Source organism: Sus scrofa, chromosome 15 (assembly GCF_054392235.1).
Source record: "Sus scrofa isolate SSC_HxYL_T2T_F1_AM1 chromosome 15, Sscrofa_HxYL_maternal_Yorkshire_Landrace_v2.0, whole genome shotgun sequence".
In the NCBI taxonomy this organism is placed as follows: Eukaryota; Metazoa; Chordata; class Mammalia; order Artiodactyla; family Suidae; genus Sus; species Sus scrofa.
This window is the reverse complement of record NC_139397.1, coordinates 109,477,026-109,499,720: the sequence shown is the minus strand read 5'-3', so window position 1 is coordinate 109,499,720 and position 22,695 is coordinate 109,477,026. Positions and strand designations below refer to the sequence as shown.

Sequence of the window (22,695 nt, the reverse complement as noted above, 5' to 3'; positions counted from 1 at the left end):
TCTTCAGCTATTTCCAGTCTTCTGAGAAATATATTGAGTAATTCTTCATCTCTAATAATGTGCTTTCAATTTCTAGCATTTCCATTTCACGTTTTTAATAATTTTCATCTCTCTGCTGAAATTTCCTATATGTTCACACACATTGTCCACCTTTTCCACTAGATCCTTTAACATATTAATCATACTCCAACATCTGGGTCATATATGAATCTTGTTCTGTTGATTCCTTTAGCTTTTTTTTTTTTTTTCCTTTTTCTTTCTTTTGTCTTTTTAGGGCCATGTCCATGGCATGTGGAGGTTCCCAGGCTAGGGGTTGAATTGGAGCTGCAGCTTCCGGCCTATACCACAGCCACAGCAATGCTGGATCTGAGCCATGTCTGCAACCTACATCACAGTTCACAGCAACACCAGATTCCCAGCCCATTGAGGAAGGTCAGGGATCCAACCTGCATCCTCATGGATACTAGTCCGGTTCATTAACTACTGAGCCACTACAGGAACTCCATCCTTTAACTCTTTGATAATGGGTTTTTCTCCTGCTTTTTTGAGTGTCTTTTAATTTTTGATTGAGTGATGAATATCATTAAAAAAACAGTAAAGACTGAGGTAACTTATATATATATATGTGTGTGTGTGTGTATATATATATATGTATATATATACATATACATATATTTGTCTTTTTTGGGCCACACCCATAGCATATGGAGGTTCCCAGGCTATGGGTAAATCAGAGCTGAAGCTGTTGGCCTGCATCACAGCCGCAGCAACACCAGATCTTTAAGACACTGAGAAAGGCCAGGATTGAACCTACCATCCTCATGGATACTAGTTGGATTCGTTACTGCTGAACCACAACAGGAACTCTGGTAAATAATATTTATAACCAGAAATGTGCATACCTCTTCTTCTTTAATAATATGGGTGATTGAATCAATCTAATCAAGAGTTGAGTTGAGTTTGGATTTTCTTATTAACATTACCCTTGTTATACCATGGGAATCAAGTTCTTCTGGTATTACCTCTTGCAGTGTGGGGCCTGGAGCGCTGGAGAATTTCTCACAGTATCCCTCAGCTTTCAGCAGTCTTTGCATCCTCTATTATGGAGGGATTTCTCCTCACACCCTTTTTCCTCCTCAGCAGACACTAATGTCATTTGTTACTGGTGCTTGGCTTGTAGTAGGGCAAGAGGGTTTTTCTATACCCCTGGTCTTAGTTGCGTCCCGTTACCTGAGCCTTAAAGGTGGGTGTTCCTCAGTATTTCTGCCACTCTTACCCATTGCTGCCAAATCCTGCCTTGTATCTGTGGGGTGTCTTGAGTGAAACTGGGTTTCCCAGCAGTTGCCAACCTCTACTTTATGTCATTTTAGGACACTGAGCCCCGTTGTTTCCTGTTGCTCCTCTTGAGGGGGTGAGAGTTTGTACTTCTTTCTCTCCTCCAGAAGCAGGGCTCTTTTGGTGTTGGTATTTTCTCCCCCTCTCCCAGTGACTTAAGGTTTTCATAGAGGGAGAAGTTTGGGAAGGTTAGGTGTGATTTCATATTTGTCCTCCAATGACAGAACTGTTGCCTTCTAAGATTCTGTTAACTCTGGGAAAATATTTATTGCTGTCCTATAGAGAAAAATGTGGTATTTTGTTTTAGCTTCTTTACTAAAAAGCTAAAGATATTTATTAAGGAAATGCTACATGAATAGCACTTTAAATATTAATTTAATACACTGCTTACTCTTTTATTTCTCTACCAGATACAGATGTAGGAAAACACATTTGTCATTCAAGAATATACCTGTTTCTCTTAACCATGTTTCGTAGTGCCATTCAAAATTAAACTAAATCAAAATGAACATTAACTAGGAAAAAATAGTTGTGCAAGAGGCAAGTGCACACCTCACACTGGAATCCGGGGCTCTGCCACTTCTCTGGAGATAGTTTACAAGGTCAGACAAGGTGAGAGTTCACATAATGACAGTTTATTTGTCAAAATCATCCCCCTCAAGAGTACTTTAGAAGATTTCTGAATGTTCTAAAAGACATTATGGGTGTACACATGGCACCAAGGGTTTGAAGGCAGTTGGTTAAATCTTACTTTGAAGCCAGGGAAAGTCTAGTGAGTTCTACTCAAACCTTTGGGGAAAATGAGGCTGAGTTATTTTTAGAGGATGATTTCTGTCACAAATGGATTCTCTGAACCTTCTCTGTACCTTACCAGAAGCCCAAAATTAGAAAAGAGGAAATGACCTTTAGTTCTAGTGAATGTTTAATATGAAATACTGAATCACATTAGTGGGTTCCCAGGGGCTTGAGGAGGGTCTATGCTTTAAAAATAAAAAAGAACAGAAAGAAAGAAAAAAAGTACTGTAAATAGTATTTAAGACTACAAGTTCTGAATTAATTATCAATATTAAAGCCATTTAAGATATTTTTTCTGTTTTACTGAGATAAAACTGACATATAATATTGTATGTTTCAGGGGTACAATATGATGTGTGTGTGTGTGTGTGTGTGTATATATATATATATATATATATAGCAAATATCGTACGTTTAACATCCATTTCCAGACATTTTTTTATGAGAACTTTTAAGATCAACACTTTAAAATATGCATTACGGTACTGGGGTTTTGTTTTATTTTTGTTTTGTTTGCTTCCCAGGCTAGGGGTCCAATTGGAGTTACCGGCCTACAGCACAGCTCACAACAAGACGGATCCTTAATCCACTGAGCGAGGCCAGGGATCGAAGCCAGACCTCATGATTCCTAGTCAGATTGGTTTCCGCTTCACCGGGAAAGGAACTCCAGTTACAATATTGCTGACTTTAGTCCCCTTTACAACCCCAGAACTTACTTACTTATTTATCTTACAACTAGAAGTCTGCACCTTTTGACCACCTCCACCCAGTTCTCTCACCTCCCCATCCCCTCCCTCTGGCAACCACCAATCTGTTCTCCCTATCTTTTTAAAAAAACACACATACACACAAGCTAATTTTGAGGAATATGTTATATTGTTTAGGGAACGTTTTGCATGCTCTTTCATCTGAAACGTGAAGTCAATGCTGTTAAGCAACCAAATCGACAATTTGTTGCTGTTACAAACGAGAAAAAATAAACTGATTTTATTTCTAAAAAGGGGGTTGCTGAAGGGCCTTCGCCTTCCTGGGCTGTCCTCACCAGCACACTGAAAACTAAGCCCTAAAACCCCGCAGGTCACGGGCCAGGAAAGTTTAGGCACAATTCACAGAGGAAGGGACCCCTCCTCCCTACAACCTCCAGAGTTACCCCGGGCTCAGGCTCCGGGGCAGGACGGGGCGGGGCCCGGAGGCAGGAGGGGCCGGGAGAGAGGGCGGGCGCTCGCCGACCGCTGCTGGCTCTTCCCTTTGCGAGGTGAGGCGGGACTTCTGCAGTTGCCGCGCAGGCCTCCCCGAGCCCTGGTCTCTTCCTGGGCCCCGCGCCATTTCTGCTCCTCTCGGCCGAGCGCCCCCTTCACCTTCCCACCCCAACCCTCACCCCCCCAGTGCTCGGGCCGCGCGCAGCTAACCCCCTGGCAGGATGCGGCCGTTCCCAGGGACGTGCTGGCTGCTTCTCTGGCTGCCTCCTCTGGCCGTGCCGTCCGGGGGCGCGGCGCGCGGGGAGGAGGAGGAGGCGGCGTCAGCAGCGGCAGCGTTGTCAGGTAACCGCGGGCACGGGCGGCGGGCGCGCGCACGCTCCCTGGCTCCCCGCCTTTCCTCTCCCGCTTTCCCCCGCCCTGTCTCACTTTTCCCCTCGGTCTCCTTTACTGCTCTTCGCCTCCGGTTCCGGGGCTGGCGACCAAGCTCCCTTCGCCCCTGCTGCCAGGCCCCGGGAGTTGGGTGCTTTACTCTGCTCGGCGGACTGCTCCTTCCGCGAGCGCAGCCTGCGCGCGGGCCAGGCCCAGTCTCCCTTCCCGCCTCTTTGGGCTTCCCTGGTTTTTGCGGGCACTTGGACGCTATAATTTTAGGATTAGAAGCAACTGGCCCAGTTCTCTCATTTTACAGAAGTAGCAACTAAAACCCAGAGAAGTTTTCATTTGTTCAGGGATCACGCAGATAGTCACTGGTACAGATGATCCTGGTTTCCTGACTTTCAGCACAGGGCTTTTGTATAGCACATCAGCTGTTATAGCTAGATGAATAATAACGTTTTCGATCCAAGCTGATGGATCGAAAACGTTATTATTCATCTAGCTATAACTTTAGACTCAGGGTTAGAGAAGGTAAGAGCTTCGGCTTTAGAATTCGATTGAAATTCCCTTGCCCTGACTGGCTCGGTGACTGACTTTGAGAGAGTGATGCTAGTGATCACACGGATGATAGTATTTCACAGGATAATTGTGATGTTTATTGTGTGCACATGCCTGGTACATAGGAAACAAATGGTAGCTGCTTGCTCACAGTGGTGTTAAGGGCTATCTGTGGAGTGCTTCAAGATACTGGCACAGCAGGGCTGGGAAACTAGACTGGAATTCTAACTCCAGGACTTCTGCTAATTTGCTATGAATTTAACATTCCTATTTCATTTTTTTTTCCCCCATAAAATCTTTTGAAAGAGTTCCTGGAATCTCTCTTCACTAACTTCTTTTCATCTCATTGCCCACCTTTGGTTGCAGGGAGGCAACCAAGTGTGGGCTTTTAGCTGGGCACACCTTCTCCCTCCCAAGAAAATTAAGAGTCTTTGTCTAAGGATGAAGGCAGTTATCAGATTCAGCTGGAACTGCCAACTCACGGAAATCTTGCAGTGAGGTGTGCCTTTGGGGACTGTTCTAGACCAGTTTTCAGTGAACAGACATTTGTTGACTGTTTACTATGTGCTAGGCAGTGTTAAAAGGACTTTAGCTATATTATATTATTTAATACCCATAGTAGCCCTACGGGGTAGGTATCATTTTTATATCCGTTTTACAGATGAGGAAACAAAGACTTGGTAGTAAGAAATATAACCAGTATATACTGATGAAAAAATAAATCACAGATCTAAGAAAGAGGGTTTCTGACCATGGTGGCAGCCAGAAAATTTTAGTCCCGGACCAATATCCAGAACCTTGATTTTTAGTTCAGTCATTACCTTCAGCCACCCACTTGTAGAATTACCTTGGTCCAGGCACGTAATCTTTATGGGCTATAGTTTCTCATCAGTAAAATCAAGATGTTCTGTTCCTGAATAGTCTCCAATATTTTCCTTACTTTTATTTGCCTCAGTGAACTCAATGTTTTTCAAGTTTTTATGTTACCACATTTAGTGTTAACGTCAATTTTTTATTTTAATTAAATCATACATAAGTGCTTCTCTTCTGCCTGAGGCATGCAGGATGCCCACTGAATTGATAAAATTCTAGCCCAGAGCTAAGAAAAATGGCAATTTTTATAGCTTTAAAGCAGCACTTGCCATTCCAAATGGGCTTTACAACTCAGATAGTGAAGCACCCTGGATCCTGTGGTGTGCCAGTGACACCTCTGGCGTTGGAGCCTCTGGACTAGGCTAGGTCTGAGAACCATTGCTGCTCTGAAAGTCTGCGTTTTTATGAGGAAGCCTGAGATCAAACAGCTGGTACTTCCTTTCATAAAATAAGGCCCAACTATAATGTTAGGTTTGGATTAGGTGATACCTCCTGTTCTAAAATTTTACCTTGAGCACGTACCCTTCCGTGGAATGGAGACCATTCAGACTGAGGCCAGCTTTGTGTCACCCTTTTTGGAACAGAGGCAGTTGATATAGGAGAAGCAGGCAGTTGTCTGGGCTGAGAGGAAGAGAAACTTCAAGCCTAGAGTCACCCATAGCTTGCAACCAGTGGTTTCCCTAGAAACCATGTCCTGAGATAACATTCAGGCTACTGCAGTGAATTTCCAGGATTGAACAATATCAATAGGCCATTTTAAACTACAGCTTTCAAATTCATCTGTAGAGAAGAAAATCAATACTTGGTGTTAAAAATCAGACCTGAATGTGCATGTGGTAGTTTCAGTTTCATTCTCTTTGTAAATGAAACTCAAGATTCATATTCAAACCAGGTTAGAAAAACAACTGGGGTTAATAGAGACATTACCTTTGTAACTTTGATATTACATGTTAACTCCTTTAAAAATGAATTTATGCAATAATACCCAAGAAAAATCCTTCCTCCTTTTGAGCTCCCAGATGATTTGTTGCTTTTTGTTTTCTCCCTCCGCTTCCTTATCCCCAAAGAAAAGCAATTATATAGGCCAAATGGAGAAAGTGGCAATCTCATTTAGTAAGTGATTTTATTATTCTGTTTTAATTTCATCTGAAGATATTTTTTCCCCATAAGGGCCCTGTAAGGTTAAATTTTCAGAAGGAACATTGCTGAAATATTTTTATGTTGAAGATTGTTTAAGATCTAAGATTTGAAAAGTGTTTGTGATTTTTATTTTTAGCATATTCTATAAGTAGATTTAAGTACTACCTGACCTTTTCTGAAGTTTTGAGTGAATATTTTTACCTTATGTCTGATGAAACTCTTTTAACAAGTATATCTTTATACATTTAGGAAAACTAATACATGACAAAAGTAGTACAAAGGCGTTATTTTTAATTAAAGCAGATGATATGCAGCTGTCTCTTTTTAAACTATGTAGTATGTAGTCCTAACATTAGATTCACTGAATATTTTCAAATTGAGTGGCATTTAAAATGGGATCTCAGTGGTGAAGTTAACCCTGACTCAAATCTTTTGTTTGTTCGTTTGTTTTTTGCTTTTTAGGGCCGCACCCACAGCTTGGGGAAGTTCTCAGGCTAGGGGTCAAATCAGAGCTACAGGTGCCGGCCTACACCACAGCAACTGGGGTCTGAACCACATCTGCTAACTTACACCACAGCTCACAGCAACGCCGGATCCTTAATCCACTGATTGAGGCCAGGGATTGAACACACATCCTCATGGATCCTAGTTGGGTTCATTAACCACTGAGCCACGAAGGAAACTCCTCAAATCTTTCGATAATATAAATGATTGTGCTTCGTTTTAGCAGTTTGGGCACAACTGTCCAGACATACACTGTTTTCTGGAAGTCAAGTTTATTGAAAGGTTCGAGAGAGCCTTTGGAGGACTGCAGGGAGCTAAGGAGGGCCGTGCTTGCTCTGTGGCCTTGCTGGGGTAGCTGTAGTGAGGATGGCATTCAGGGCTGGTCCTGCAGGGACTCCTAAGTGCTTGGGAAATGAGGCCGAGCTGGCGTAGCCCACCCTTGCAGATTATTCTCCTGATCTGAATCAGGTTTGAGGAAGTGAATACCTGGGTTCTGGGGGCACTGTCTGCGGAGGAGACAGATTTCCCTTCCAGGGGGAAGCAGTGGTTCTCCCTGCACAGGTGTGGTCCCTTCTGACCAAATGAATGATTGTTACTACATCCCTAGAACTTCTCCTGCGGTTTCTGGATCTCATTGTAAGTAATGTTGCTACTGTGATATATTTGGATGTACCCATCTCTACCACCAGGTGTGAACCAGCAGAGACTGAGGCTGCGTTAAGTAAGTGGCGCCTGCAGACCGGCCAGCGGCCTCTGAGCTTTCGGGGTCAGGGCTTGGGCAGGTGGTAGAAATGTAGCCAGCTTGACTTCTCAGCAAAACGCTCTTTCCCACCCTCAGGTGGAGATAGGGGAAGTAGAAACTGAACAAAGAAATGGCTCTGGAAGAAGATTCCTGAAGGGAGGGGAGGCCTGGGAAAGACATCACCTTTATACACAATCTAAGATTAAAAGATCTGAATCTCTCTAGGAAGGCTGTAGGCCAGCTGCGATAACAATCTTGATTGTGAAAGTCACTGTCTTATACTAGCCCAACGAGCCCATGGCTTAAGACACATGAGTTCACTTGGAGCTAGGGATGTGGTTTCTTGTGGCTCTGAGTTTCTAGTTCCTTAGATAGTTACGAATTCCTGTGTGGGTTGACTGAGATGCATTCACCTCAGGAGACAGGCAATAACAATGAGGGCAGCCAGAGGACACCGTGAAATGCTAACATCTTGCCTATAATGTCTCACGTATTGTGTGAATTTAACATGAACTTCATCTCTTAAAGCCAAAGGCCACTCAGGAGAATTCCAGAGGAGACAGTTTGCAACATGCTTTTAGTAGTGTTTCAGTGGATATCAATAGAGCAACTTACCTCTATCTGTACTTAATCTAGTTGAAGACCAAGTTGAAATCCAAGCAAGTTCTTTTCTTCCAACTGGGAGGTCCCCCCAACAGAATACACTGATGTACCATTCAAAGTACAACATAAACAAGCTGATTGCCACCTCTGCTTCTCCCTGCCTTCCTCTACCCAGTGAGGAGAGAGGAGCGGGTTCCCAGCCAAAGGGATGTTAGGGGTTACAGCTCTCCACCCTCTAGTTTAGGGGGGTACATTGATGGTGGAGTAGGGTAAGGGGGGTGTGGCCTGCAGGTCCTACAGGTGGGATAGCAATGGCACAGGCTGGACAGGCATCCAGCATCAGATGGTTCCAAGGGGAATACAGAGCGCATCTCCTTTTATGGTGCTGACTGGCACTGGCCAGGCTTCCACTGGCTCAGCTGTGCATGCCAGTAACCCACCAGTCCTCTCAAGTTACAACACACACATAAAAAACAAATATTTAAGGAGTTTCCGTTGTGGCTCAGTGGTTAACAAATCCTACTAGGAACCATGAAGTTGCGGGTTCAATCCCTGCCCTTGTTTCATGGGTTAAGGATCCACCGTTGCCGTGAGCTGTGGTGTAGGTCACAGATGCTGCTCAGATCCTGCATTGCTATGGCTCTGGTGTAGGCCGGCGGCTACAACTCCAATTTGACCGCTAGCCTGGGAACCTCCATATGCCGCAGGAGCGGCCCAAGAAATGGCAAAAATACCAAAAAAAAAAAAAAAAAAAAAATTTAAATGCTTTAAATATTTAAAGATAGCAATAATGAACATGCCGTGTTTCTAGCTTCATGGAGAGAGTATACACTAAAAAACGCATAGGTAATATGAAGAGGAGATAAATAAAGCAGCATAAGAAGAAAGTGGGTGAAGGAGGCTAGAGGGTGCCATTATATTTTAATTGTATTGCAGTGTAGTTGACTTACAGAGTTGTTAGTTTCAGGTGTACAGCAAAGTAAATCCATTCATATATCCATTCTTTTTCAGATTCTTTTCCTGTATAGGTTATTACACAGTATTGAGTAGATTACTCTGTGCTATACAGTAGGTCCTTGTTACTTACCTGTTTTATTTATAGTAGCAAGTATATCCTAATCCCAACCTCCTAACATCCCTTCCGCCATGTTTTCCTTTTTGTAAGCATAAGTTTGGTTTCAAAATCTTTGACAGTGGGGTCAGAAAAGGCCTTCCTGAGAAGGTGATATTTGAGCAAGCATATTTTCTCTCAGAAGGAGCAAGCTCTGTCACTATCCGAGAAAAGTGGGCTGTAAGTGGAAGAAAAAGTATGTAGGAAAGCTTGAGGCAGGGGTGGCTCAGCGTCTAGAGAACAGGAAGGTTAATGTGGCTGGAGAAGCCAAGCAGGAGAGAGGGTCAGAAATACCTGGTCCTTGGAAGGGAGAGTGAGTTCATATGTCTTGGGGACAAATGGAAAAAAAAACCTTATTGGAAGGTGGCCTTTGTTTGCAAAGCTCAGGCCCCAAAGAGGATGCTTCCTCAGGCTGATTTCGAGAGACGGCAGCAAGTGATGGTTTGGAGTGAGCTCTTAATTCTCTGCTCAGGAATTGAACCTGGGCAGCCTGGGTGAAAATCAGGAATCCTAGCTGCTAGACTAGCTAGAGGCTAAAAGCAGAATTGCCCTGATTCTTGCCCCCTGTTGAAAGCAGAAAAGTTTCATGGAGGCAAAGACTGTGAAAAAGGAAGTTCATTGTTAGAAGCATAGTGAAACATGTGGGAGAGCACACAGAAAAGTAGTTTGTGTATCTAAGGCAGAAGCAAAGCAGTAATACACACCCAAAGGAGGAGTGTGGGCCCAGGTGTCCCCCTCAATGAGGAGCACGCCAGCGAGGTGATTTAAATCACTTATATGGCACAGTTCTTCTGGGTCTTTATTTTCCTTTGGCCAATTACCTTGTTTTATTTCTCACACCTGATCGGACCCAGGACCCTTCCTAATATGCATGCACATCTTTTGGCCAAGATGGATTCCAGAGCAAAGGGTTATAGGATGGTTATCGGGACATGTTAGGGCCTAGCCCCCCTCCCTTTTTGACACCTAGGGGGTTTTCTACACATGTAGAGTTGAGGAAGTCTCCTTGACCTCAGGAGTGATTGATGTGGTCATCTTTTCACTCCAGCAAATCTCAGCTCCTGCCATTTGCATTCTGCTTGATGGGTCAAAGAGAAGCAAGGCCCAGTGTACTTAGCCTACCAAGTCCCAGCTGTTCTCAGCCCAGGGGCCCATCTATCTCTGACCTCAAGACCACTAATGAGAGGGTAGTTCACTCTTCTTAATGAGAATTGATTCAGCGCTTGAAATAGTGGAACCATCTGGGAGAAAGGCTACAGGGAGGGACCACAGGAGAAGCCCCTAGCAGTGAGCACATGTGGTATTAGGAGTAACTATAAAGAAAGAACGGGCTGTAGTTAACTTTCTGATAATGGTATGGGCAGCTAGGGTCTGCAAACCTCAGACCTCATGTCTTCACCTGCCCTGCCAGAGTGTGCTCCCTTCCCAGCCATGGGTAGGAATCCCTGCTTTTACTGGGGACTCTAGCACAAGGCTCTCAACTCGAGCTGCCAGATTTCACCCTGTTCCTGCTCAGAGAGCCCACAGGGGGCTATGGGATGCGGCCGGGACCCCTCCTTCTGATGCTGCCTCTGTTGCTCACTAGCTGAGGGCTTTTTATGTGTGTCCCGTGTTCTCATCACAGCCACTCAGACTCTTCCAGGATCCCCACTGCCTCCTTTGACATTCATCTTTTCTAGGGCCAGCTGCAGCCTCTTGATGTCCTGGAAGTGCCCCCTCCCTTGTGCAGCCTTGTGGCCAGGAGTCATTTGCACCTCAGTTATACCCAAGAAGGCACTTCAGCATCCGTTGCTTTGTGTGTTTGTAACACTGTTGTGCATTTTCCTTTTGGCTCTTGTGTATAAACAGACCATGGAAGAATGCTTTTTTTTTTTTTTTTTGTCTTTTCGCCTTTTCTTGGGCCGCTCCCGCGGCATATGGAGATTCCCGGGCTAGGGGTCGAATCGGAGCTGTAGCTGCCAGCCTACGCCAGAGCCACAGCAATGCAGGATCTGAGCCGCGTCTGCGACCTACACCACACCTCACGGCAATGCTGGAACCTTGACCTACTGAGCAAGGGCAGGGATCGAACCCGCTACCTCATGGTTCCTAGTCGGATTCGTTAACCACTGCGCCACAACGGGAACTCCAGCATTTTTAATTTTTATATCCTATATTTGACAGAGAGCCTCTGGAGCTTCCTCCTCGTGCCTTTTTGAGATGTACCTCTTAACCTAGGTTCTTATATTTGCATCTCAGACTCTCAAACTCTGCAAACGTCTTGGTATATTTAAAAACATATGTATCACATTGTTAAGTGTAAAGATTAGGAGTTCCCGTCGTAGCACAGCAGAAACGAATCTGACTAGGAACCATGAGGTTTCGGGTTCCATGCCTGGCCTCACTCAGTGGGTTAAGGATCTGGCGTTGCCGTGAGCCGTGGTGTAGGTTGCAGATATGGCTCGGATCCTGCATTGCTGTGGCTGTGGTATAGGCTGGCAGCTCTGACTCTGATTGGACCCTTAGCCTGGGAACCTCCATATGCCACAGGAGCGGCCCAAAAAAGCAAAAAAAAAAAAAAAAAAAATTAAATGGTTTCACAGCATCACAGTGGAGGGTACTGGATCCTTGTGTAATTTTCCTGCTTTTGTGCCACCACCCAAGAATCCTGACTTTTATGCGACTGTATTTTTGGAGGTGGTGGCATTCACAGTATCTGCCTTCACTTTTCTCCAGCTTATTGCTAAGGATGTTTCTAGCCAGGCAGGGACCTATCTGGGCTTAATCTGTATTATTCCCTAGATGGATGTAATTGTCACTATTTATTCCTGGTTACCCAATCCTTTCCCAATTTGGTGTAGCAGGTTGTTCTAGCTTCATTTCAGGTTTTTCTGGAGAAACAGCTGACCACATTCTTCTGAGAGGAATTGAGGGTTGGGTGTAAGGCCTGTTTCTTTGTGTGCCCAGGAGCATTCCCTATTCTTTTATATTTGACAGATGCAGTGGTGACACCCTTTCTTGGGTCCAGAAGAATTATGACTTTTATCTCACTTCATTTTAAATTCAGATAAAGCAGTAGCCACAGAATAAAATGCACACCATTTCTTTATAATTTTCTTGTGGCACTTAGTATATTTACCGTATATGACGCAGTACCTGTCTTCTCTTTTCCTCTATATATTATACTGTCTTACATTGTATTGTATATTACATACTATATATCATATAATTTCTTTATGCATCACATAGAACACACACACTTATATATGTACTATATCTGTTTCCAACAGACCTATCTTCACCTAGTCCTACCAACAATCATTATGTCCAAGATGGAACTCATTTCCTTTTCCCTGCACAAGCTTGCTTGCTTCTCCAGGATTTCTGGGTAGAGGGCCTCACCATCTCCCCACTCACCAGAACTTTCTTTTTTTTTTTTTTGGTCTTTTTGTCTTTTTTTTGTTGTTGTTGTTGTTGCTATTTCTTGGGCCGCTCCTGCAGCATATGGAGGTTCCCAGGCTAGGGGCTGAATTGTAGCTGTAGCCACCGGCCTACGCCAGAGCCACAGCAACGTGGGATCCGAGCCGCGTCTGCAACCTACACCACAGCTCACGGCAACGCCGGATCGTTAACCCACTGAGCAAGGGCAGGGACCGAACCCGCAACCTCATGGTTCTTAGTCGGATTCGTTAACCACTGCGCCACGACGGGAACTCCTCACCAGAACTTTCTGGTCATCTGTGGATCTCCAAGTCTGTTGATTCCACTTCTTCAGCGCTCTCTAATCTGTTCTTTCTCCCTCCTGAGTTCATTTCTTGTTTAGATACTTTGGGAGCCTCTACGACAGTCCTTCTGCTTTCTGTCTTCTTCTCACCCACCTGTCTTACATTTCACATGGCTTGTAGAATGCTCTTTGTAAGACACAACTGTGTTCCTGTCCCTTCCTGATTGAGCTGGTTATTCTGTCTGCCCTCAGATCCGTCCTCTGCCTTCTCTCCCCTGCTCAATGCCGGGAAGCTGGCCCCTGGTTTGCCCTCTGTCTCCCCATTTGGTTTGGACAATGAGAGGCAGTGATGGGGGGACAGGAGAGAGCATGCCCTGAAGTTCTGGCAGATTACGGTCCCTTAGACCACTGTCCTCCCAGCTCCAGTAACAGCAGGGTCCTTCCTTGGCCATTGCAGGCCTTGGGGCTTTTTTTTTTTTTTTTTCCAATCTGTCTTTTTGCTATTTCTTGGGCCGCTCCCGCGGCATATGGAGGTTCCCAGGCTAGGGGTCCAATCGGAGCTGTAGCCGCTGGCCTACGCCAGAGCCACAGCAACGTGGGATCCGAGCCGCGTCTGCAACCTACACCACAGCTCACAGCAACGCCGGATTGTTAACCCACTAAGCAAGGGCAGGGACCGAACCCGCAACCTCATGGTTCCTAGTTGGATTTGTTAACTACTGCGCCAAGTGGGAACTCCAGGACTTGGGGCTTTAAAGGGTTTCCACTCTTGTTGCTGCCAGGGGAACTTCACAGTTCCTTATTGTCCTTGACGTTAATGCATTAACCCTGCCCACACCTTCCCTGAATTCCTTCAGTTAAACCCTTTTGAATGTTAACAGTTCCTGCTTAAGTCTTTGATGCTTACTCTGCTTTCAGCATGAAGTCCACACTCCTTAGTGTAATAGTGAGCACTGCTTATTCTCTAGCTGCAGGTATTGAAATGTCACCTATCTTCCTGGATGGCTGAACCACTTCCATGATTTCCCCTCTTCTCTATGGTTCTGTCTACACTTGCCACCCCCACCCCACCTCCTGACTTCTGTTTCCATGCCCCTGACTATCCTTTAGTGCTCCACTCACATTCCAGCCTTTCTGCAAAGCCTTCCTCAGTCCTTGTCCTCTCCTTCAGGATTGAAGAAGTGCCTATTCTCCATGCTCTTACGTGCTCTGTCCCTTCATTTGTCATAAGAGTATTGATACTGGACTGTAATCTTTCTGTCTGTCTCCTGATAGGTTGGAGAGACCAAGGGGCTACAAATACCACATAGAAGAATTTACTGGTCATAGAATGTAACCAACTATCATTATTCCTGTGAATAAAAAAGAAAGAAGACTCTGGGGAGTTATATACTTAGGAAATATATTCCCTTTTCCATTTCTCAGTTCCAAGGTGTAAAGCTTTGAAGGAAATGGATTTAATTAAAACTTCTCAGTCAGACTGTTACTGCTACAATCAAAATTCCCAAATGAAATGGAAGTATATTTGGTCAACTGTGCAGGTAAGAGCCCACTTTTAAATTATGTCTTCGAAACAGGGAGTTAAAATGTACTTTTTTAAAGAGTAGATGTAGCTCTTGGAGTTCCTTTTGTGGCTCAGCAGTTAATGAACCTGACTAGCATCCATGAGGACGCAGATTCGATCTCTGGCCTCACTCAGTGGGTTAAGGATCTGGCATTGCCGTGAGCTGTGATGTAGGTCGCAGACGAGGCTCAGATCTCACGTTGCTGTGGCTGTGGCTGTGGCGTAGGCCAGCGGCTATACCTCTGATTGGACCCCTGGCCTGGGAACCTCCATGTGCCATGGGTGTAGCCCTAAAAAGACAAAAAAAAAAAGAAGAGTAGAAGTAGCTCTTGTATGACATAGAGCTGTGTGTCACTATGAGGCGACTGGGGGATCACACAGTAGTTCAAGGGGAAGGGTGTGAGAGGGAACATTAATTCTCCATATTCTTTCATAAGTCTTTCTCCAACCCCTCCAAATAAATATACTGAGTGTAATGTGCTTTCAGTTTAAATATGGCTCAAGACAATGCCTTCTCGCCTACTTTCCAAAATAATTGCTCTTTCAAACCCTCCTATGTAGAAATTCTGAAGTTACCTCTGAGCCCAGGTATGGCCAAGATAGTAGTTCCTCTCAATAGCCTAGTGCTTTCCGTCATTCAACATTTAACAGATATTTATTGAGCACCTACTAAGTATCAGGAACTGTTCCAGACTCTTAGGATATATCATGAACAAAACAGATCCCTATTCCTGTGATGTTTACACTCTTCAGAGGTGGGGGTAGAGTGGGGTAAGACATAAATGTAAAAGAGAAGAAAATGATAAAACCAGTAAGTGCTGTGAAAAAAGAAAATGTAGAGGAAGACAAGTGGAATGAGGGGGATGGGGGCAAGTTGCAGTACTAAAAAGAGTGGTCAGGGTAGTTCTCACTGAAAAGGTGACATTTGAGTAAGATTTCAGTGAAGTGAGGGAGGTACCCAACAGAGTGTTTGAGGAAAGAGTGTTCTTGGCTGAGGGAAGGCCATCAGCCAGGCCGTTGTCATCAGGGTGCATGTAATGTTGCTTTGTACCATTACTAATGATATACTTTGATCACTTAGGTAATCAAATTGGTGATAAGCCAATTTACAGGTTTACCACTGTAAACTGGCTTATCACCTCTGTAATGAATGAATATTTTGAGGGATAATTTGCAACTGTATGTATTCTATTCCTCATCAGACTTTCACCCCCTTGTTTTATCCTCCATTGATGATGCTTGCCTGGATCAATATTATCACAATGTTTATCACGCAGTGACCTTCTAATTCCATTATTCCTTCTGCATTAATTGGCATTCTTCTATAAGCAAGAGTTTTGCCTACCCATGTTTATATACATATAGTTTCATGGGTTGCCAGTTCACTTGCTAGAGTACACTTTGTTACTTTTATTATTTATTTTGGTATTCAAATTGTCTGACATTTGGCCAGTAGGAGCCCCTTGCAACTAGCTCCTATGTCCTTTAACTTGTGCCTGTCATTCTTTGAGTGCTTTACCTCCTGGCAAACAAGATATTCCCCGGATTATCCTGGAATTTCTTAGACACAGCTCCAGAGTGATACATTTTTCCAAGGAGCATTAAGTGTTAGGTATGTTCACTACTAGCAGGGAATCACTGTCCTATGTGTATATATACACACATACACACCCATACTCCTGTACACTTTCTTCCTTCCTTTCTTCCTTCTTCCTATCTATCAAAAATCATGAGTTCTGACCTCTCCAGTACCACTGGGCTCACTCTAGTCTTTCTTCTTTCCATATTTGTAACTCCCTTTCTCTGATTATGAGGAACCAGGTTCCCATTGTCCTCAATATATTTACTTGCCTGATCCTAGAGTAGTTTCAGAATTGCTAAGCCATACTGTTGTGAAAAACAAACCTAGTAACAAGTTCAGTATTTACAATGTGTGTTATCTTTAGTTTGAGGGGTTGCAGTCTAAATACCATGCTCAAAAGATAACTTGGATTAACTCGTTCCTATCCATCCCCCTTCAGTATGGTTATATTATTCATTTCTATATATTTGTTTTTGTTTCTACTTCAGAGTTTATCCTCATCCTGATAATGATTTTATTGTCATTATTTTTTAGTATGTACAATATTACTATGGCTTAAAAAGTCAAATCTCTACACAAAGGTGTTCTCAGAGAAGTGTTACCCCCTCATCCCTCGAACCCATTCCTCCCCAACCCATCTACTAGTCACTCTTGTTAGTTTCCGATAAAGCTTTCCTGTGTTTCTTTTTGCAAAAATAAGCAGTGATGCATATTTATAGATGGTGTTTAAAGCCATGAGGCAAAGGAATGAGTTTAGATGGAGAAGAGGAGAGGACCAATGACTAAATTTGTGTCAGTGTGATATTAAGAGGTCAGGGAGAAAGAGCAGCAAGTGGAGGAGATGCCCAGGGAGCCCCAGGAAATGCAGCAGCAGGGAGGGAGTGATGAGCGGTGCCAGAGGCTGTTGAGGGATCAGATAGGATGACTGAGAATGAATCGACCATTCAGTTTTAGCAACATGGAAGCCACTGGTGGCCTTGTCAGAGGCAGCCCTTCAGGAATGAAAGCCTGATTAAAGTGGCTAAAGAGAGAAGTGGGGGAGAGGAACTGGAGACTGTAGGTATGGCAACTTTTAAAAAGAATTCTATTGCTTTGGGAAACAAGGAAAGGGGGTGATAGCTGGAGGGAAAGGAGTCAGTAGGTCTTTTGTTGTTGTTCTTTAAATGGGAAAAATACTAGCATGTTTATATTCTGCTAGGAATGGTCTAGTGGAGCAGGAAGAAGCACTGATGATATATCCTTGCGTAGCAAAGGCGGATTGGATCCAGCGCACTGGTTGGGGGCTTGCCTTTAGAAAGGAGCCTGTAAGTCTCCTCTCTGGCAGAAATTTCCTCTGGAAATGCACAGGCCAGAAGCAGAGTGTGTGCCTGCAGATGGCGACAGGTGGGTGGATGTGGAGATGGGAGCCCATCCAGGTTCTCTTCCAGTGTCTTCTGTTCCCAGTGAAGTAGGAAGGATCATCAGCTAGGAGAGAGGAGGGGGAAGAGTTGGGGTATCAAGGGAGGAGAAGCTGTGAGGTCACCGTTGGAGAGAGCCGAAAAGTGACTAGATAGGAATGTATGGTAGGGTGACCAGCAGCTTTCAGGTCCCACTTGAGGTTCACAGATACAGGATTGAAGTGAGGGCACTCTGAGTTTCTTCAGCATGATGAGTGGTGCAGATGCAGAAGTGGAATAGGTGGAGGGTTGGATTTTGCATGTGAGTGTAACTGAGAGGGGTGCAAACAAGTTAAGGGTTCATATAAGGGAATGGTTTTTAATGATTGATCATGGAACTTAGCTGTAAGAACGGGCTGAGAACATCAAGGGTGAGGAGCTGTGGGAAAGATGCTTGATCCATGGTGGGGTCAGTGCTTGCTATGGTCAGGGTTAAGGGGGGCATGCTGGGAAGGTAGGACGTGGTGGTCAGCCAGTGGGATGCATGAGATCCAGCCTGTATTTGGGGCTGACAAGGTAGGGTGTGGCTGTGGGAGTGATGAGCTGAGGTGGGTTGGAGGACAAGAGCATAAGAGGGGAGGAGTTCAAGGAACCAAGAGAGCAGGGTATTAGGAGTTTAGAGTGTGTATTGTGTATGTTTAATGTGTGTAATAGGAAGGGGTAGGAGTTCCTGTCGTGGCTCAGTGGAAACAAATATGACTAGTATCCATTAAGATGCAGATTCAATCCCTGGCCTTGCTCAGTGGGTTAAGGATCTAGCATTGCCATGAGCTGTGGTGTAGGTTGCAGACACGTCTTGGATCTGGCATTGCTGTGGCATGGGTGTAGGCCAGCAGCTATAGCTCCGATTTGACCCCTAGCATGGGAATCTCCATATGCCATGGGTGCAGCCCTAAAAAGACAAAAAAAAAAAAAAAAAAAAGGCAAGATGTATTGGGGAGAGAGCAACAGTGAGCCAGGAACTAAAGTCCAAGAAAAGTAGGGCACAGGTAGAGAGTGGGTTATATCACTCGCTGCCCCAGATTCAGAGCCAGTGCTCTTACTCCCCTTTTCAGGCTTGCTCTGACCTTGGACAAAGAAGAAAAATAGAGAAGGACAAAGGCAGCAGCAGAGTTGTCCTTTAGTGATCCCAGGGCTGTCATCATCTGCTTGGCGTTGTACATGGTTCTTTGCTGTGAGACTTGAGTAGGACCTGATGTTGGGTTCTGGTTCCTCTTCAGAAGGTATGGTGAGAGGAGTCTGAATCACATATGTTCAGCTGAAATTGAACACATGTTTCTATGTGAGATAGAAATGCTTTCTCGGAGTTCCCGTCGTGGCGCAGTGGTTAACGAATCCGACTGGGAACCATGAGGTTGCGGGTTTGGTCCCTGCCCTTGCTCAGTGGGTTAACGATCCGGCGTTGCCGTGAGCTGTGGTGTAGGTTGCAGACGCGGCTCGGATCCCACGTTGCTGTGGCTCTGGCGTAGGCCGGTGGCTACAGCTCCGATTGGACCCCTAGCCTGGGAACCTCCATATGCTGCAGGAGCGGCCCAAGAAATAGCAACAACAACAACAACAAAAGACAAAAGACAAAAAAAAAGAAAAAAGAAAGAAATGCTTTCTCACATGTTTCTATGTGAGATAGAAATGCTTTGACTCAGTCACAGTAGAAATGGTAGAGATATAAACCCTATTCTCCTTATGTTTATAACCAAATAGTTTGCCACCTATTATTTGCTGTCAAATCCTTTTTACATGTCCCTTGGCCACGGTCACCTGCTGGAAGAGGGAGTTAACCACAACCTAGGGGGAGAAAGATGACTTTCCAAAGTGTGTCTGCTGAGGTGTGTGTTGACTAAACACAGATCTCTAGCTCTGTCCCTGGGATCAGAATGTTACCAAGTACATCTGAGTGTTCTTGACCCAACCAGCCTTTGGCTCTCTTTACTCCTCTACTCATGATTTTAAGAAGCTTATAAGAAGCTTTAACTTCTGTGTTTGCGGATTTGTTTGTTCTTGTTTTGTAGGTGAAAATTACCAGCTCAGGCCTGCTCAGTATTGTGTATATCACGGAAAGACATAATTGCCAGTACCCAGAAACCATTCTGTCTGTTATCAAATGTGTGATTCATAACTTTTGGACACCAAAGGAGTCTAATGATATAACCATAACCATCAATCCATATGGGGAGACTGTGTGCTTCTCTGTGAAGCCTGCCAGGAAGATGTTTATCTATACAATAAGTGTGAATCGAAACAGTAAGTTGGTTTTTATTATACTTGATTTTCTGGAATGACATTTAAATAAATGAACTGTTCTTTCATTAACACTGTGTTGACACAAAATCTTTGTTGTGTGCCCCTGTCTTTTTTGCTCCAGTTGTGGATTTCAAACTCTTCCTCATATTTGTAGCGGGCGTTTTCCTCTTTTTTTATGCAAAAACCTTAAGTCAGTAAGTAATCATTTTTACTTTCTTAATTTTGTTAATCAAAAATTTTGTGCATTTTTGACCCTATGCTAGATATTTCCCACTAGTCTATAGTTCTTGCTTTAGTTTTTGCAAAAAATAGGTCTGAAGCTAGTGTTTGAAAGATTTTTAAAACCAGTAAGTCATTTGTATAGTAGGATAGGTACTGGTTACAGAGTGCTTTCCCATGCATTATTTTGTATGACGTATTAACATATATTTAGTTGGTTTGACTCTCTTGATAATTTTATGAGCTCTGTATTATTGTTCTAATTTTATGGATGAGAAAACCAACATCTGTCATCGTATGACTAGTCTTGCCAGGGCTGAAATTTATGCTCAGGTTTCCTTTTTTTGTTTTGTCTTTTGTCTTTTTAGGGCTGCACCCACAGCATATGGAGGTTCCCAGGCCAGGGGTCTAATCGGAGCTGTTGCTGCCAGCCTATGCCATAGCCACAGCAACACCAGATCCTAGCCACGTCTGCAACCTACACAGCAGCTCACGGCAGCACTGGATCCTTAACCTATTGAGCAAGGCCAGGGATCAAACCCGCAACCTCATGGTTCCTAGTCGGATTCATTTCTGCTGCGTCACAACGGGAACTCCATATGCTCAGGTTTTCTGATGCCAGGTGCCTTCCTCTCTCACCTTTGAGCTAACTCCTAAATTTCTGGCTCTGATACAGAAGGTTGAATTTAACAAATATCTGGGCTTGGATAAACATTTTATCTGGTATTTTGTTTCTTATAAATCCTTTCGTGTAAAAAAATTTTCTTTCCATAATATATTACTTCTTTACTTGCTATTGTGGACATTATTCATTTTTGAGCTTTTCCTTATGGTGTAACAGAGTGTGTTTAACGTCCTCCATGGTCTTAATAAATTGTATGCTGCTGACATAGCCTGAGCAGTAAACCGTGGACTCAGAGAAGCTGGGCTGCAAGTCCGAATCCTCCAGCTGGGAGATTCTGACCTGAGAAAGGTTTTTAACTTCTTGATGCCTTAGTTTCCTCCCATGTAAAATTTAGCCATGGATAACTATGTCACAGGGCTACTGTGAATACATGTGAAGTTCTCAGACAAGTGCCTCCCTCGTGATAGGTGCTCCAATAATTATTGGACTAGATTCTGAACACAGAAGGTAACTCGGATATTCTGTTTTGAGTTAGTAGCAAGCTATTTACCATAAATTTCAAGTAGAGATTTCTTTTTTCTTTTTCTTTCCTTTTTATTTTTGCTGCACTCACAGCATGCAGAAGTTCTAGGTCCAGAGATCAAACCCATGCCACAGCTGCAACCCGAGCCACAGCATTGACAACACCAGATTCTTAACCTGCTGTGCCTCCAAGGGAACTCCTAGAAATTTCTCCTTCTTTTAATTTGTTGTTGTTGTAGTTCTTTTTAGGGCCACATCCATGGCTTATGGAGGTTCCCATGCCAGGGGTCAAATCAGAGCTGTAGGTGCTGGCCAACCACAGCCATAGCAACACCAGATCTAAGCCGCATCTGTGACCTACACCACAGCTCACAGCAACACTGGATCCTTAACCTGCTGAGTGAGGCCGGGGATCAGACGTGCGTCCTCATGGATACCAGTCAGATTTGTTTCCACTGAGCCAAATCTCCTAGAAATTTCATTTTTTAAAGAGTATGGCGTGTAGTTAAAGCTGCCATCTTCTTGTTATTCTTTATGGCTTACTGTCATTAAGTTTAACATGTTTCTAATACTGAAAGTGGGACTTGGCATTTACATAGCTTTTATCTGATTGTCTTGACAGAAGCCCTGTTTTCTATTACTCTTCGGGGACTGTGCTAGGTATTCTAATGACATTAGTCTTTGTCCTGCTGTTGGTGAAAAGATTCATTCCTAAGGTAAGTATACTATGTGCAAATGAATAAAAATGGAAATCATGCTCTCATAAGCATGAAAAGATCAAAATGAATTCATGTTCATTATGATAGTTCCTAATTCAAACTGTATTTCTTCACTGTATTAAACTGGCTTAAAATATCTTTTTGTAGAGATTCCATTCTCATTTGTTACTGTGTGTAAGTGTAAGTATTAAGTTTTGGTGATACTTTTTTTGAGACTCTTTTATTTTCTAGGTAATATATTTTTCTTATGAGTGCCAGGGGTTCCTTTTATGCTGAGTGAAAATTTCTTTTGGCATAGCTGAGGAACATCGTGATGCTGAACCATCAGGGCTTTGAATAATAGCATTGCTACATCTGGGGATTTCTTCATTATTATTAGTTCCCCAAAACACCTTCGGTAGAACAATGTTCTGTACTTAGTCAAAGATACATAAATATTAGATCATGATGCTATTTTTTAGTTACTGTGATGAAAGCCTGCCACACAAGCATTAGTTTGAGATAAATTTATTCTTTAGAATGGCACTTCTCCTACATCAACATTCATGCAGGTCACGTAGGGGTTCCTCTTGAAATGTAGACTGGTTGAGGAGTCTGCAGTGGGCCTGAGAGTCTGTCTTCCAGCAGGCTCCCAGGTGACATTGAAGCTGCTTGTGCGTATACCATATCTGGAAGAGTATTCTGAATTTTTTTAATTTTTAATGATTTTTATTTTTTCCATCATAGCTGGTCTACAGTGTTCTATAAGCAAGGTGACCCAGTTACACATACATGTATACATTCTTTTTTCTCACATTATCATGCTCAATCGTAAGTGACTAGATATAGTTACCAGTGCTACACAGCAGGATC

At 43.7% G+C, this 22,695-nt stretch overlaps 1 protein-coding gene across 16 annotated transcripts in view; it reads left to right on the top strand.

The window, feature by feature from the left end:
* NEMP2 (nuclear envelope integral membrane protein 2) overlaps nucleotides 1-22,695 on the top strand; it is a 138,239-nt gene that overhangs the window by 105,488 nt on the left and 10,056 nt on the right. For 10 of the 16 annotated variants that reach the window (XR_014829409.1, XR_014829407.1, XR_014829408.1 and 7 more), the window contains exons 1-5: nucleotides 3,388-3,671; nucleotides 14,361-14,476; nucleotides 19,527-19,758; nucleotides 19,880-19,952; nucleotides 21,747-21,840. Coding sequence is in view for 7 of the 16 variants with exons in the window: in XM_021076060.2 (XP_020931719.1) it covers nucleotides 3,551-3,671; nucleotides 14,361-14,476; nucleotides 19,527-19,758; nucleotides 19,880-19,952; nucleotides 21,747-21,840 (636 nt within the window). In the remaining 9 variants the exon portion in view is untranslated. Of the gene's footprint in view, nucleotides 1-3,387; nucleotides 3,672-14,360; nucleotides 14,477-18,572; nucleotides 18,741-19,526; nucleotides 19,759-19,879; nucleotides 19,953-21,746; nucleotides 21,841-22,695 lie in introns of those variants that run through there. The other 6 variants (XR_014829402.1, XM_084999217.1, XM_021076064.2 and 3 more) reach the window with 4 other exon arrangements.